Source organism: Bos grunniens, chromosome 18, assembly GCF_055505025.1.
Source record: "Bos grunniens cultivar Pamir isolate PY7600 chromosome 18, Bosgru_T2T1.0, whole genome shotgun sequence".
NCBI lineage: Eukaryota > Metazoa > Chordata > Mammalia > Artiodactyla > Bovidae > Bos > Bos grunniens.
This window is the reverse complement of record NC_141182.1, coordinates 53,588,337-53,603,559: the sequence shown is the minus strand read 5'-3', so window position 1 is coordinate 53,603,559 and position 15,223 is coordinate 53,588,337. Positions and strand designations below refer to the sequence as shown.

The window sequence follows — 15,223 nt, the reverse complement described above, 5'->3', positions numbered from 1 at the left end:
GTGGGTCACCCCTGGTCCTGGCTGCTGAGGGCCTCCATTCCCGATTCTCTCACTGCCCCTTCCCCACCTCCTGCCCCCCCCCCAAAAAAAGGGCAGTGTAAAACAGAGGGCCTGAGGGCTAAATTTAAACCGTCCCAAAGTCTGAATCCTTGGCTGAGTCACCCGCAAAGCTGCCCTGGCCTCCAGCCCCCCCTTCCCAGGCCTCACCCCTTTTTCTCCCCTCCCAGCTCCAGAGCTTGGGAGGGGTGTTACCAGATCACTCTGAACCTCAATTGGTCCCCTCCGGGGAATGGGAGGGCTCATCTCTGCCATCGGTCACACCTGTGCCGGGCCTTTTCAGTGGGGGAGGGGGAGAGTTTGAGGGTTGAGATTCTCCACTGCCCCCCACCTCATGCTGAAGCTTTCTGAGGGGCCCGGGGAGGTGGGAGTGGGGGGGCCCTGGCTTGTGAGGGGTTAAGGCCAGGAGGCTGGAGGGGGCCGGCCCGAGGGGTGGGGAGAAAGGGAGCAGCCAGCGGAGAGAAGTGGCCAGAGAGGCCCAGGGGACAGCCAGGGACAGGCAGACATGCGGCCGGGGCCCTCACAGGGCCCTTCAGGCCCCGTGACAGGAGGACCCTGAGCCCTGGGCCCGGGGAGGGGGCCATGGTGCTGCCTGCCCGACATGTCAGCCGAGGTGCGGCTGAGGCGGCTCCAGCAGCTGGTGCTGGACCCCGGCTTCCTGGGGCTGGAGCCCCTGCTCGACCTTCTCCTGGGCGTCCACCAGGAGCTGGGCGCCTCCGACTTGGCCCAGGACAAGTATGTGGCCGACTTCTTGGAGTGGGGTGAGTGCCCACCTTTCTGCAGGGGCTTCTCCACCCTCCACCCCCTACCCCCGGCCCAGGTTTGGGGATGGGGGCAGGGCAGAGGGAGGAGGTGGGTCTGGGCTGGTTGCTGGGGGCAGGATGGACATAGGGCGAGCTTCCCATTCAGGAGCCCAGAACTTGGGGCGACGTGTGCCTCCCCCTGTGCCCCACTGGGCAGGGCAGAGCGGGGTCAGCAGAGGCCAGGGTAGCCATGACTCAGAACCAAGACTTGGGCGCCATGGTCAGCTGGGCTGGGCGCTGCCTCTTGTGGCCCCCCTGTACCCCCTCCCCGAGTCTAGGCCTAGGGACCTGCTGGGGAGCCCTGTCTCCTAGGGAACTCCCCACCACCACCAAAATGGGCTCCATGGCCCTCCACCCTGCCAGAGTGCAGGGGGAGTGGGAGAGACAGAACAGGGCAGCTGCCAGGGGCGCGGCCGACGGGCAGGTGTTCGGCGCCAGCCTCTCCAGCTGCCCCAACAGGTGCCCAGGCCCTGGGAGGGCGCGATGACTCAGGCCCCAGGGAGAACCAGCTCTGTAGACAGGCATCACCCAGCACCCCCTGGTTGGAGGAGGAACAACCAGGGTTCTTCTGGGAGGGCCCACTTTCTCTGCAGGTTCCGTGCTGCATGCCCCCCCCCGCCCCGACTCAAGTCCCTTCTGGCTGAGTGTTCCCCTGGAGACAGGTCCGCAGGGAAGATGGTTTAGCCTCAGCCTCCTGCTTCGTCTGCCTTCAGCCCTTCCTGGCCAGGGCTCTGGTGCACTCAGGTTTCTGTCTCTCTGACATCTGCCATTCTGGCCCTCAGTAGCCTGCTCCTGGTCCTGGGACCCTGTGTGTCCCTGTCCCCGTCCCTGTGTCCTCTCTCTCTGCCTTCTGCTCCCTCTCGTGTCCATCTCTTTCTGACCCAGGCCCTGCTTCTCTCCTTCTCATTTTGCAGACGGGAAGGTGGAGGCCAAGTACTTGGCCTCTGGGAGAACCTTCTCCCCACATCCCCCCAGCCCTTAGTAACTCTCTCAGCCCCCTTCTTGCTGCAGGATAAACTGAGACCTGAGGCGGGGACAGGAATCAGAACTCCTGTAAGGAGCGCTCCTTTTGTGGCCCGGGCAGCATCCTGCGGCCCCTCCCCTGCCAGGCTGCCGGGGCGGGGGAGGGGGCCTGGGTTCCCGCTGCCTTAAAAGGGCTCAATGTCTTGGCTCTCTCCTCCCTCCCCCATCCTGGGCCCTGGCTGCTGCCTCCTGGCCGGCCCACTCTCCCCGAACCCCAAACCCCAAACCTTCTCCGTAACCCACAGTATCTTCCCTCATCCTTAGCTGTACCCATCTCCCTCTCCCTCCTGCCTCGGAGGCTCCCAGCCTCTTCCAGGGCTCCCTGTCCTCCTGCCCCTGAGTCTCCTGCCTCCACCCTCTGCCCTCTCTCTCCCAAACTGCTCTCTACCACATTGCTGGCTCTAGGACCTTGGGCAGAGGACTTCACCTGTCTTGGGTCTTGGTTCCCTATCTGTAGATAAGGAGTGATAGTAAAACCTCCTCCTGGAGTTGAGAACACAGAGAGAACGCATTTGACCGCGTCTGCAGCTCTGGTGCCCAGGCTGTAGATCCACGCTGGCTTCGTCTCCCTCTCCTGTTCCTTCTCCTGGCCCCAACCCTAAACTCGGGATTTCCCAAAGTGTGGGCCACAAGCCACCTGTATCTGAGCCTAAGGTGCTGGATTAAATTGCAGGCTCTGGGCCATAACGCAAGACAGACTGAATGAGAGAGCGCGCTGGGGGTGGGCCAGGTCACCGGGAGTAGGGACTGAAGCCCCAGGAGCTCTGTGAACTGGGCCTGTTTCTTCTCTCTCTGGTTATCACAGACTGCTTTCAGCAGACTTGTTACCTCAACCCATTCATCCTGCACCCTGAAGAGCCCTCTGGCCTAATGTCTGTCCCAGAAAGGGGTTCACAGACATCACACCTCTCTTCATAGGAGGGCAGTTTAGGGCCCTCCAAACCTCACAAAACGTTTATGTGAAGGAGGAGGCAGAGAGCCCTCAGGGGAGAGGCAAGGACAGGGGACCGAGGGTGGGACTGCCTCGTCTCCAATGTCAGTCCCTGTGATTCTGGTTCCCTCCACGCCTCCAGTGGAGCCCATCGCTGCGAGGCTTAAGGAGGTCCGGCTGCAGAGAGATGACTTCGAGATTTTGAAGGTGATCGGACGCGGGGCGTTCAGCGAGGTGAGCCTGGAGCAGCCAAGGCAGCTCAGTGGGGCTGGAACCTGCCTTTTCCTACAGTGGGAGGGGGACGTAGGAGACAGGCCTGAGAAAGTGATGAATGACTGAGTTTAGAGCCTAAGGCGAGGCTTGAGGCCAACGGGCGTGGCTTGTGGGGGCGGGGCCACTCCAGGGCCGGGTTACGGGCGGAGTCCTATCCCTGCGAGCCCGGGTGTCTCCTGTCCACCTCCGCCCCGTTACCCTGTTTGGGCCTTCAGGTGGCGGTGGTGAAGATGAAGCAGACGGGCCAGGTGTATGCTATGAAGATCATGAATAAGTGGGACATGCTGAAGAGAGGCGAGGTGAGGGCCGGGCTGGGTGGGCAGGGTACTGAGGATCCCCCCTTGCGTCGCCCCCTTCCCCGCCCGCTTCAGCTCCGGGTGTCCCGCAGGTGTCGTGCTTCCGCGAAGAGAGGGACGTATTGGTGAACGGGGACCAGCGCTGGATCACGCAGCTGCACTTCGCCTTCCAGGACGAGAACTACCTGGTGAGCCCCGGGCTGGGCGACTGTGGGTTCCATATTCTGGACATCGGGAAAGGTCTTTGGGTTATCTTTCTCCCTGACTCTCTTGGTGGGGAGTGAATTTCTGTCTAGTGACATCCTGGAGGAACGAGGATTGAGGGTGGTGGAGGGTGTCTGTTTTGGCCTGGGAAATCTCTGGTGGCTGCGCCTGCGGGGTCTCTGCCCAGGGATGGGGCGTCTCTGGGAGTCTTTGTCCTGGGATGTCAGAGATCGGTGCCCAGTCGGGGTACCGACCCCCATAACACTCCCCCTCCCAGTACCTTGTCATGGAGTACTACGTGGGCGGGGACCTGCTAACGCTGCTGAGCAAGTTTGGGGAGCGGATACCGGCCGAGATGGCGCGCTTCTACCTGGCCGAGATTGTCATGGCCATAGACTCGGTGCACCGGCTGGGCTACGTGCACAGGTGGGCGCTGCCGGGGCCCAGGGGCGCGGGAATCGGAGAGCTGTGATCCTTCAGAGGGTGGGGCCTGGTGAGACGACGAGAGAGAAGCTCGCGTATCCCCCTCCCCTTCCTTCTTCCCTCCGCACAGGGACATCAAGCCGGACAACATCCTGCTGGACCGCTGCGGCCACATCCGCTTGGCCGACTTCGGCTCCTGCCTCAAGTTGCGGGCGGATGGAACGGTGAGCCGTGTGTCGGTCCTGGGGCAGCTCCAGCGACCAATAAGGGGTGGGGTCGGGGTGGAGGACGGAACCGGAGGGGCAGGGTGTGGGGCAGGCCTGAGGCGTGCAGGCCGAGCCAGTGTGAGGGCAGGACCAGATATGGAGGGGAAAGAGGAGACTAGGACTAAGCCTGCTTGTGGGGGCTCGGTGTTAGAACAGGCAGAAGGAGGGACTAAGCTGCAGGGTTGAGGTTAGGAGGAGGCGGAGTCAGAGATTGGAGGAGCGGGGCCAAGCTCAGCTATGGTCCTGTTGGCTCAGGTGCGGTCGCTGGTGGCTGTGGGCACCCCGGACTACTTGTCTCCTGAGATCCTGCAGGCGGTGGGCGGCGGGCCGGGGACTGGCAGCTACGGGCCCGAGTGTGACTGGTGGGCGCTGGGCGTGTTCGCCTATGAAATGTTCTACGGGCAGACGCCCTTCTACGCCGACTCCACCGCCGAGACCTACGGCAAGATTGTGCACTACAGGGTGAGCACCGCCCGGGGAGCCTGTGACCTCTCCGAAAAGGCTCCCAGGTAACAGCCCCTCTTCCCCGCCCCTTCCGAGCAGGAGCACCTCTCTCTCCCGCTGGCCGACACAGGCGTCCCCGAGGAGGCTCGAGACCTCATCCAGCAGCTGCTGTGTCCCCCGGAGGTGCGCCTGGGCCGGAACGGAGCAGGGGATTTCCGGAAGCATCCTTTCTTCTTTGGTCTTGAATGGGACAGCCTCCGAGACAGCGTTCCCCCTTTCACGCCAGATTTCGAGGGTGCCACGGACACGTGCAACTTCGATATGGTGGAGGACGGGCTCACTGCCATGGTGAGCGGGGGCGGGGTAGGTACCTGCGACCCCAGCTCTGCAGAAGGTACCCCTCATACCTCCGCCATAACACTGAGGTTAGGAGAGTACCCTCCTCCTGGGGTCCTGAAATAAGTGCTTCCCCAGAACCCCTGCTCTGTGGGGGCCGAGTACTGGGAAGCCAGCAGTGACCTAGACTCACAGTCCAGTGGGAGACCCAGACTTGTCCCTGACAGTGACGCCCCAGAGAGATCAGGTCTGAGACGTGCGGGGAGGTGCAGGGGGCGCACCTCCTGATGCAGCATGAAAGGTCCTGGAGGGCTTCCTGGAGGAGGGGGCTACGTGACCTGGAAGGATGAGAGGTGAGAAAGCACCATAGAGGAACCCCCCTCCCTTCCTTAGGCCTTCTCTCCCTCAGCTGTTGGTACAAGCTCTCCCAGGCTTGCTCTGTCTGACTGCCCTTGTGCTGGGCACTACTGGGGACACTCATGGACCAAATCAGCCCTGGTCCCCACCCTCCTCTACTTACAGTTAGGAGAAGATACACCTTTACTGTGGCAAGTGCCCTGAAGGAAGCAGCAGGATGTAATAAAATTACGTGGAGTCCACTTTGGATAGACCCCGGGCTGGGGTGGGGAGTGGTGGGCACTTCAGCCAACACTGGGAATGGGTGAGGGGCCAGTCCTGACAGCTGCTGCTCACCTCACATCTGTGTTTCTCTTGCCTAGGAGACGCTGTCAGACATGCAGGAAGGCATGCCGCTGGGCGTCCACCTGCCTTTCGTTGGCTACTCCTACTCCTGCATGGCCCTCAGGTAAGCATGGCCCCTTTGCAGCTTGAGAGGAGTGGATGGGGGAGGGGGAAAGTCCCTCCAAGAGGCCCTGGGGGCTGCTCCAGGTTATCACATCCTGCCTTGATGGCGCCCAGGAGACTTGCAGGGTCAATCTTGGAACCTTATCGTCTTGGGAAGTAAAGACTTTTAGGAGCCCAGAGTTGCAAGACCTTAAATTCTCAGACCATGAGAACTTTGAAATTTAGATTCAGTTGTAAAAACTCAGAGTCACAGACTTGGCCTTGCAGAATCTTCTCACTTTCCACTTTTCCATGTCTAGTGTACAGTCATGGGACCTCACAGTCTTAGAAAATAAGGAGTTTAGAATTGTTAAGTCAGTCTTAAAAGAACACAGACTCATTGAATTACATAACCACAAAGCCTTTTTAAAACATTGATTCTGCAAATAATACATTTGCCTATCACAATTATATCAGACAAAGCCCGCCAGCAGCAGCGGTCCCTGGCTCACACACACACACCTCCTTAACAACTGTGGGAACATGCTGTATTCTAACACGTTCTGTTATTGGACAATGTACTGCAAATGCCATTTCTTATCACGAACAAACTACCACACAATCCTGACCTGCTGGGGAGTGCTCTCCCCACTGGACCGGCAGGACTTAGTCAACCAGCCTTTCTGTCCTGACCTAAGCTGAATGAACAGCCACGAATTGGTCTTGGCAAAGGTCTTTATCCTCGTCCAGAGTCATTGGGTCCTTGAGGACCAGTTCCGTAAGAGGGACTGCTGAGTTGGAGGGAACATCACTTTTATTGCAATTTCATATTCTTTGGGAGGGTCTGTCTTCCTCCCAGCACCTGTGTCTGAGGGGGTAGGCTGCTCTCTACTGTCAGTCTTGGGATCCCACACCCAATCTGAAGACCACCTCTTTGGAGGTTGCCAGAGCTGGGCAGTGTGCCCCTCACTTCCTTAGTCCCTAAGGAGAGGGGCCTGAGAAAGGGACATGGAGACGGAGGGGAAAGGAAGATCTTAGAACATGGGTGTCTTGACTCCAGGTTCCCAAAGAAGGGAAGCTCAGCTTCCAGGGGCCTGAGGCCATGCCAGGGGCTGGCCTTTTCCTAACAAGAGGAGGACCTGTCCCTGCCCCACCCCCAACCCCCAGCCTGGCAATTTGTCCCCTTCACTCTGCCTCTCCCCCTCCTTAAACCACAGAGACTTCAGGTCTGGCTGCCCCAGGGCATAGGCTAGGTTGTCCTGCCTCTAAACCCAGGGGATAAGCAGCCTCTGGGGTGAGGCCAGTTCACCCTCCCACCCCTTGGCCGCCTCCTCTCCTCAGGGATGATGAGATCCTAGGCTCCACGCCCATGGAACTGGAGGCCGAGCCATTGCCTGAGCCATTGCAAGAGCCCAGCCTGGAACCCACAGTGCCCCCACTAGAGGAAACGGTGAGTCCCTGGAGGAGAGTCAGTGAGGGATGAGAAGGGAAGGCCTTTGGGGATACCGTGTGCCGTGGAATGCTGGACCTCCTGGGAACTTCCTCAATAGAAAGGGGTGGAAGACCAAGTAGAGACAAGGCTACTTTGGTCAGACGTGACCCTCACAAAGAAATTAGAACAGGTCACTGAGTTCTAATTTCTAATGCATGGAGGGGGACTCTCAAGGGAGGGGAAGCCCCGGAGAAGGAGGAAAAGCAAAGAGAACCTTAAGAGTAAGGGCTCTGAGGTGGGAACCAGCTGATTTTGCTCTTAAATGTGAAAGGAGTGTAGTAAGGCTGCACTGTTCCAGGAGAAAGGACAGTGAAGAATGAGGAGTGGGGTGGCTGAGGCCAGCCCAGGCACACCAGACAGGGCCTTTCAGTGTGGTGTGCCTCCTCCTGAGGGCTCTGAGGGGCTGGAGACAATCTGAGCAGAGGAGGGACCTGGTCAAGTTGGGCAGTGTTGTAGGAACAGACCTTTGGTTTTGGTGTGGATGGGAGGAGACCAGAGTAAAGGCTGGAGATGAGTAGGACTGGGCTGGCATTACCCCTCCAAAGAAGGGAGTCTGGATCACTGTGGAGCTGTGGAGATTCCAGAAGGATCTAGGGGGTGCAGGAATAGAGGTCAAGGGAGGACCCCAGTCCTGCAATCTATGCTCAAGCCTTGAATGCTCCCCAGGCCTCAGGCCACCCTAAGCCTCGTTTCCATACCCAGGCTGAAGCGGCAGTTCCGGAGACCATTCCGGAGGCGGTGGCAGAGCCGGAGGTGACGCTGCGGGAGCTCCAGGAGGCCCTGGAGGAGGAGGTGCTGACCCGGCAGAGCCTGAGCCAGGAGCTAGCGGCCATCCATAAGGCCAACCAGAACTTCGCCAGGTCGGGGTCGGGGCCCGGGGGCAGTCACCACCTTTAGCAGCCTCTCAAGCCAGAGCCTCAAGGGCTCACGGTCCTCACCTCCCCGCAGTCAACTCCGCGAGGCCCAGGCTCGGAACCGCGACCTGGAGGCGCACGTCCGGCAGCTGCAGGAGAGGATGGAGTTGCTTCAGGCCGGGGGAGCCGCAGGCGAGTCCCTCACCCGCCCCCTTCCCTGAGGTGCCCGGGGGAGGTGGGCCCTCGGCAGGTGTACACACCTGGGGGAGGGCGAGGGGCCAGGCTGGGGCACGCCGCGCCACCGCCCTCGTCGTCCCTCCACGCGCCCTACGCCTCTCTCTTCTCCTTCCAGCTGTCACGGGGGTCCCCAGTCCCCGGGCTACGGATCCACCTTCCCATGTAAGACCCCTCTTTTTCCCCTGCGTCAAGCCTGCTGCCCCTGTCTGCTGCCCCTGTCTCTGTCACCCCGTACCCCCATCCAGATTTAGGGCTCCCCTCTCTTTGTGGTTGCAGTCAGTAGATATTCTCTATTCACCCCACATCGACCAGATCTCCCTCGTTTAGGCTTCTCACCATATCCCCATTCGGGATATCCCATTTGGGGTCTCCCTAGATAACCTCTCTGACCTCGACTCCCCTCGCTGTCTCTCTCCCACCGCCGAGGGCGGCCGGGCCGAGCTGGGCTCAGATCGGGTCACCTGTCCCTTCTCTCTCCAGCTAGATGGCCCCCCGGCCGTGGCTCTGGGCCAATGCCCGCTGGTGGGGCCAGGCCCCATGCACCGCCGCCACCTGCTGCTCCCTGCCAGGGTACGTCCGGCTGCTCACGCCCGCCCGCCGCGCGCCCCCGCCCAGCTCCACGTACCCGAAGTCGCCTCTGCTTAGCAGCGCCTCTGCGGGGCTCGGCCATTGGTGGGGAGGGGAGGGGTCTCGGGCAGCCAATCAACACAGGTCTCTAGGAAGCAGCCAATAATGAGTTCGGACAAGACTTAGGTTTGCGAGCCGGCCAACCAGAGCTATCCGCCCTGTGAGGGGGGCGGGGCGGGTGCCGGGGGTTGTGGACCCTCTTAGGCGTAGGCGGGGCAAGTCCCGGGAGCCAATCAGAGGCTCGCGTCGCTGGGTGCTGACCCTCGCCCTCTCCCTGCAGGTCCCTAGGCCTGACCTATCGGAGGCGCGTTCCTTGCTCCTGTTCGCCGCTGCTCTGGCTGTTGCCGCCGCCCTGGGCTGCATTGGGTTGGTGGCCTGCGCCGGCCATCTCACCGCAGTCTGACCCCGCCCGGGAGCCGCCTTCTCCGCCTGAACCCTAGAACCCGAGCCTGTTCTACACTCGGGCTCTGCTGGAGGGTTGGGTGACCAAGGCAGGGCCCAGAAGCCCCTCCCATCTCCTCCCAGTTCACAACACTCTGAGCGTGGGTCTCCGCTCCAGCTTCAGCCCCGTGATCCGGGCCCGCCCCCTGGCGGCCGGGGAGGGAGGAGCTGGGGCTGCGGCTCCAGGGAGGCTTGTAGCGGGGAATGCTGCTGCTGCTGCTGCTGCTGCTGCTGCTGCGGGGGGGATCGCGGACCTCTTCCGCTTGCCTAGCTGAGGCCCCCGACGTGGATGGGCAAGCTGCGACCTACAGAAGGCAGCAGGGCCAGGGCCCATCTGTTTCTCACCCTCCAGGCACCCCCACCCACATTGGCTCGCAAACCACAAATCTTCCTTGTGCATGAGGCCCCGCCCCCTCAGGAAGGCTCTCTTTCCGCAGCGAAAGTCTAGCGCGAGCTCCGCCTGCTTTCTTGGGAATCGTTGTTTTTGACAGCCCCGCTTTTTCCGGGATTCTCGCGCCCTCCTTCTCACATGCGCTGCTCTCGGAGCCCGCCGGCTCCATCCGCCTCGGCAGTTTGGGTATTTATTGACCTTTCCTCTGACCCGCTGACAGGCTCCAGGACCCCAGCACCCTAATCCACGTTTTGGATGCACTGAGACCCCGACATTCCTCGATATTTATTGTCTTTCCCCACCTAGGACCCCCACCCCCGATCCTCGCGAATAAAAGGCCCTTCCGTCTGCCCAAACTTCTGAAATTCCTTGGGGTCCGCAGCTTGAGTCGAGGGCAAGAAGCTGCTCAGCGGGCCAATCGGAAGGCGAGCGGAGGCGGCCAATGGCCTGGCAGGAAGCTAGCGGGGAGGCGAAGCGGACAAATCGGGTGGGGGGGTAGGGCTGGGGGCGTGGCCTAGGAAGCCGGCCAATAGGAGAAGACGAGCAGGCCCCTCGGAGGCACCGCCCATTGTCCAGCTGTGGCCCAGCTGTGCCGTTCGACAGCCTTGAAGAGGCGGGCTGGACTGGCAGCTAGCGCAGCCATCCTCCTACCACTGCGCCTGCGCGGGCCACGCTCATCCGTTCCAGAGACTTAGGCTCGAGAAAAGTTGCTGCAAACTTTCCAGCCCGTTTCCCCCGCCCTTTCTCCTAACCAGACCCGCCCCCCTGCGGAGCCGGGAATTCCGAGGGGCGGAGCGTGGGCCGAGATGGGGAGTGAGGGGGGCCTTCGGAGGACCCTGGAGACGGCGGCGTGCAGAAGCTTAGTCTCGGGGCAGAGGTGGCTTCGCGCCCTTAACCCTCCCGGACGGCCCGTTACCTTCTCCGTTGTCCCGATGGGGAAACTGAGGCCCTGAGCCAGAGGCACACGCGGGGGGAGGCAAAAAGCGCGGCCTGAGGCGGAGGGAAAACAAAGGGAGAATCACGGACAGACAGGGAGGGGGACGGGCACACACACAGACACTGGGACAGAGACCCTAGTAGAGAGCTGGGCCTGGCATCGGTGTTGAGGAGGGGAGACGCGGGTCCGCGGGAGAAGATCGGGAAGCACGAAGTGGGGGGTGGCGTGGGGAGGGGAGACGGGCGGGGGAGGGGGCTGGGGAAAGCCCGAGGGAGGAGAAGGAGGGAGGAACTTCCCAAAGTTGCAAAACATGGCTACCTTGCCTGCGGAGCCGAGCGCGAGGCCGGCGGCCGGGGGGGAGGCAGTGGTAGCGGCGGCGGCGACCGAAGAAGAGGAGGAGGAAGCGCGCCAGCTCCTGCAGACTTTGCAGGCGGCCGAGGGTGAGGCGGCGGCGGCGGCCGGGGCCGGGGCGGGCGAAACGGCGGTGAAAGTGGAGGGCCCCGGATCCCCAGGCGTCCCCGGGTCGCCCCCCGAGGCCACTGCCGAGCCGCCCACGGGGCTCCGCTTCTCGCCGGAGCAGGTGGCGTGCGTGTGCGAGGCGCTGCTACAGGCGGGTCACGCCGGCCGCTTGAGCCGCTTCCTGGGCGCACTGCCCCCGGCCGAGCGCCTACGTGGCAGCGATCCTGTGCTGCGCGCTCGGGCCCTGGTTGCCTTCCAGCGAGGCGAGTACGCCGAGCTCTACCGGCTGCTCGAGAGCCGCCCCTTCCCCGCCGCCCACCACGCCTTCCTTCAGGACCTCTACCTGCGCGCGCGCTACCACGAGGCCGAGCGGGCCCGCGGCCGCGCGCTGGGCGCGGTGGACAAGTACCGTCTGCGCAAGAAATTCCCGCTGCCCAAGACCATCTGGGACGGCGAGGAGACCGTCTACTGCTTCAAGGAGCGCTCCCGCGCCGCGCTGAAGGCCTGCTATCGCGGCAACCGCTACCCCACGCCGGACGAGAAGCGCCGCCTGGCCACGCTCACCGGCCTCTCGCTCACGCAAGTCAGCAACTGGTTCAAGAACCGACGACAGCGCGACCGGACCGGGGGCAGCGGCGGCGCGCCCTGCAAGAGGTGAGGGGCCCGGGGCGGCGCTAGTCCGGCTTTCCCGGGGACGTACCCCCTCTCCCAGACCCGTTGTCCTCGGACACCCCCCCGCTCACACCCTCAGGCGCCCGCCGAGCGCGAGGAATCCGCGTGGATTAACTAGGCACTCGCCCAGCCCTCCACCCTGACACCGCTGCTCCTCTCGCAGAGGCTGGGGAGACCGCCTCCCTCTACTCCACTCAAGGCTCCGTCCCAGATCCCATCCGCGCCCGCGGCTAGACTTGGGGGCGGCAGTGAGAAAAAGGGGCTGCGGGAAAGGAGTGGCCTTTGTCCTCGCTCCCGGGCGTAGGGGCTTCTTCAGGCCCCTTCGCGGCCAGTCCCTCCCTGACCGCGGCTGTCTCTTCGTCTCTCCCGCCCCACCCCCCAGGGCCCAAACAGCGTGGTCCGTCGTCTGTCTTTGTTGTGAAACGTGAACCTTCCCCAGCTCCGGTTTCCCTGTAACCCAAGCCCTTCCCCTCCCACCCTGCGCGCCGGCCTCTCGCTCCTTCTCCGACGCCCGGGGGGAAGGCAAAGGGGGGGTTGGGCACCGGGAACTGAGCTGGCGAATCCCTCCTTAGTGTCTCCAAAGCCACTCGGCTGTTTTCAGGCGGACTCTGGAGACTTCGGGCAACCCGGTTGCTCAGCCTCCCGGATCCTAAAGCCGAGGAGTTGGGAGAGGAGGGTCCCCTCTCACCCTCAGCGTTCAGCTTGAACCTTTGGGCAGTGGTATCAGGACCAGGCTTGCAGGGACTCCTCCCTGGGGTCTCAGAGAGGAGGTTTCATTAACTCTCTGAAATTGCTCACAAAATGTTGGGCTGGGGAACATGGGGAGGCAGTGGGTGGCTTGTGCTTCCTCGGAGCACTTTGCCGCTGGCTCCAGGCAGGAATGGGGCTGGCCTGAGGGGAAACACAGCATGAGTCCACCACTCACAATCCTCTCTCTGGCCAGCGAGTCTGATGGAAACCCCACTACTGAGGACGAGTCCAGCCGCAGTCCTGAGGACCTGGAGAGGGGGGCGGCTCCGGCGGCTGCCGAGGGCCCAGCGCCAGGCTCCATATTCCTGGCCGGGGCCTCCCCTCCCGCACCGTGCCCTGCCTCCTCCTCCATCCTGGTGAATGGGAGCTTCCTGGCGGCCGGCAGCTCTCCAGCAGTGCTCCTCAATGGGAGCCCCGTCATCATCAACAGCCTGGCCCTGGGCGAGGCCTCCGGCCTGGGCCCCCTGCTGCTCACTGGGGGTGCCCCTGCTCCACAGCCTAGCCCCCAAGGGGCCAGCGAGGGCAAGACCTCCCTGGTCCTGGACCCTCAGACCGGGGAGGTTCGACTGGAGGAGGCTCAGCCTGAAGCCCCGGAGACCAAGGGGGCTCAGGTGACTGCTTCAGGGCCCTCTGGAGAGGAGGTCCCTACGCCTCTGCCCCAAGTGGTGCCTGGCCCCCCTACGGCAGCCACATTTCCACTGCCCCCAGGACCAGTGACTTCCATGGCTGCTCCCCAAGTGGTGCCACTTTCCCCACCCCCTGGCTACCCTGCTGGCCTGGGCCCCACCTCCCCGCTGTTGAATCTGCCCCAGGTGGTGCCCACCTCACAGGTGGTGACCCTGCCCCAGGCTGTGGGGCCGCTGCAGCTGTTGGCAGCTGGGCCAGGCAGCCCAGTGAAGGTGGCTGGTGCCTCGGGCCCTGCCAACGTGCACCTGATCAACTCCAGCGTGGGCGTGACTGCGCTGCAGCTGCCTTCGGCCACTACCCCAGGTAACCCCTTCTGGTGGCTGGGTGGGGGGGTGCACTTGTTTTGGGGAGGAGGGTGCTGCTGGTGCGCCTCCTGGGACTGCAGTGGGGGGAAGGGAGCTCTTCCCTGGCGGGTCCCAGACGCTCCTGAGGCTCAGGCCAGAAAGACTTGGCCTCACCCTGACCCTGAAGGGGCTCCTTCTGCCTCTGGTTAATCCCTGTGCCTGCCCTCCATAGGCTTCATCCTCACTTGGGCGCCTTGGCTCCCCCCTCTCCCCACAGGAAACTTCCTGCTGGCCAACCCTGTGTCTGGCAGTCCCATCGTGACAGGTGTGGCCGTGCAGCAGGGCAAGATCATCCTCACCGCCACTTTCCCCACCAGCATGCTGGTCTCCCAGGTCCTGCCACCCGCCCCTAGCCTGGCCCTGCCCCTGAAGCCGGACACAGCCATCTCGGTGCCTGAAGGAGCCCTCCCGGTGGCCACCAGCCCCGCTCTTCCGGAGGCCCACGCCTTAGGCGCACTTCCTGCACAGCAGCAACCCCAGCCGCCCCCTACCCCCACTGCCTCCGCGCCTAGCCTGCCCTTCTCCCCAGACTCCTCTGGCCTCCTGCCCAGTTTCCCGGCACCCCCGCCCGAGGGGCTGCTGCTATCGCCCGCAGCCGTGCCCATCTGGCCAGCTGGGCTGGAACTGAGCGCCGGCACGGAGGGGCTGCTAGAGGAAGAGAAGGGGCTGGGAACACAGGCCCCCCACACCGTGCTGAGGCTGCCAGACCCTGACCCCGAGGGGCTGCTCCTGGGGGCCACCGCGGGGGGCGAGGTGGACGAGGGGCTGGAAGCTGAGACCAAGGTCCTGACGCAGCTACAGTCAGTGCCTGTGGAAGAGCCCTTGGAACTGTGACCCGCTGGCCCCCAGGCCTCCCCTGACAATGGTGCTCAAAATCCAGGCGGGGAGGAGGGACCGTCACAGCGGCTGCTGTCTACCCACACACACTACACCCTCCCAGGCCGGGCACTCAACCTCTCCGTGCCCTGGAGGTCCACTCCTCGGACAGGATGCTGCCTCTGTTACAGCCCTCTCCTTGGTCTATATGGGGAGATTTGGGGATCCTGACTCGGGGGCTCTGCCCCCCCTTGACCTGGTACTAGCTGTGAGCTGAAAGCCCTGCCGAACGGCTGAATTTCCCCTGCCCGCTACCCCCAGCCCTCTCCCTATCACTCCCTGAAACACTATTAATAGCTCCACTGATGTTCAGCGTTCTCAGAACTGCTTGGAATCCAGGGTGGAGGACAGGCAGTCCTGTGCCCAGAGACTCATGGACCCTCCCAGCTGGGCCCTTCCTGCCCACAGGTGTAGGGGGTGTGGGCTGGGGTCCTCAGTTAGCACCTCCTGGACTAGAGTCCCCGGTACCTTGTCCAGCCCCAGACCAAAGATCCCTGACCACCGGGGCAACCCTGACCCCTGTGTCTAGTTTGTATCCTAAATCTTTATTTTTCTAGGACATGTTATGCCTTCATTTCCATTAAAATAAACAGACAACTAGAACCTCCGGGGGTGTG

General features: G+C 62.8%; 2 protein-coding genes and 1 pseudogene across 14 annotated transcripts; all 3 read left to right on the top strand.

The window, feature by feature from the left end:
• The first annotated feature begins 527 nt into the window (after window positions 1–527).
• Window positions 528–10,237, top strand: DMPK (DM1 protein kinase). 13 transcript variants are annotated; one of them, XM_086353215.1, is made up of 15 exons: window positions 528–818; window positions 2,957–3,048; window positions 3,303–3,386; window positions 3,476–3,571; window positions 3,865–4,013; window positions 4,141–4,234; window positions 4,532–4,738; window positions 4,820–5,068; window positions 5,776–5,861; window positions 7,181–7,289; window positions 8,034–8,191; window positions 8,280–8,377; window positions 8,538–8,584; window positions 8,907–8,992; window positions 9,330–10,237. In XM_086353215.1, exons 1-15 carry the CDS (start codon window positions 659–661, stop codon window positions 9,487–9,489), a joined length of 1,875 nt encoding a protein of 624 aa, XP_086209341.1. In that variant the 5' UTR covers window positions 528–658; the 3' UTR covers window positions 9,490–10,237. The 13 variants fall into 13 exon arrangements, with proteins under 13 accessions (XP_086209341.1, XP_086209343.1, XP_086209338.1 ...); XM_086353217.1 differs by having other exon boundaries at window positions 8,903–8,992; XM_086353212.1 differs by having other exon boundaries at window positions 4,820–5,083.
• On the top strand, window positions 10,099–10,879 carry LOC147354071 (uncharacterized; annotated as a pseudogene).
• SIX5 (SIX homeobox 5) lies at window positions 10,671–15,213 on the top strand. The gene is made up of 3 exons (XM_086353209.1): window positions 10,671–11,931; window positions 12,893–13,689; window positions 13,948–15,213. Exons 1-3 carry the CDS (start codon window positions 11,129–11,131, stop codon window positions 14,562–14,564), a joined length of 2,217 nt encoding a protein of 738 aa, XP_086209335.1. The 5' UTR covers window positions 10,671–11,128; the 3' UTR covers window positions 14,565–15,213.
• Window positions 15,214–15,223: the final 10 nt, after the last annotated feature.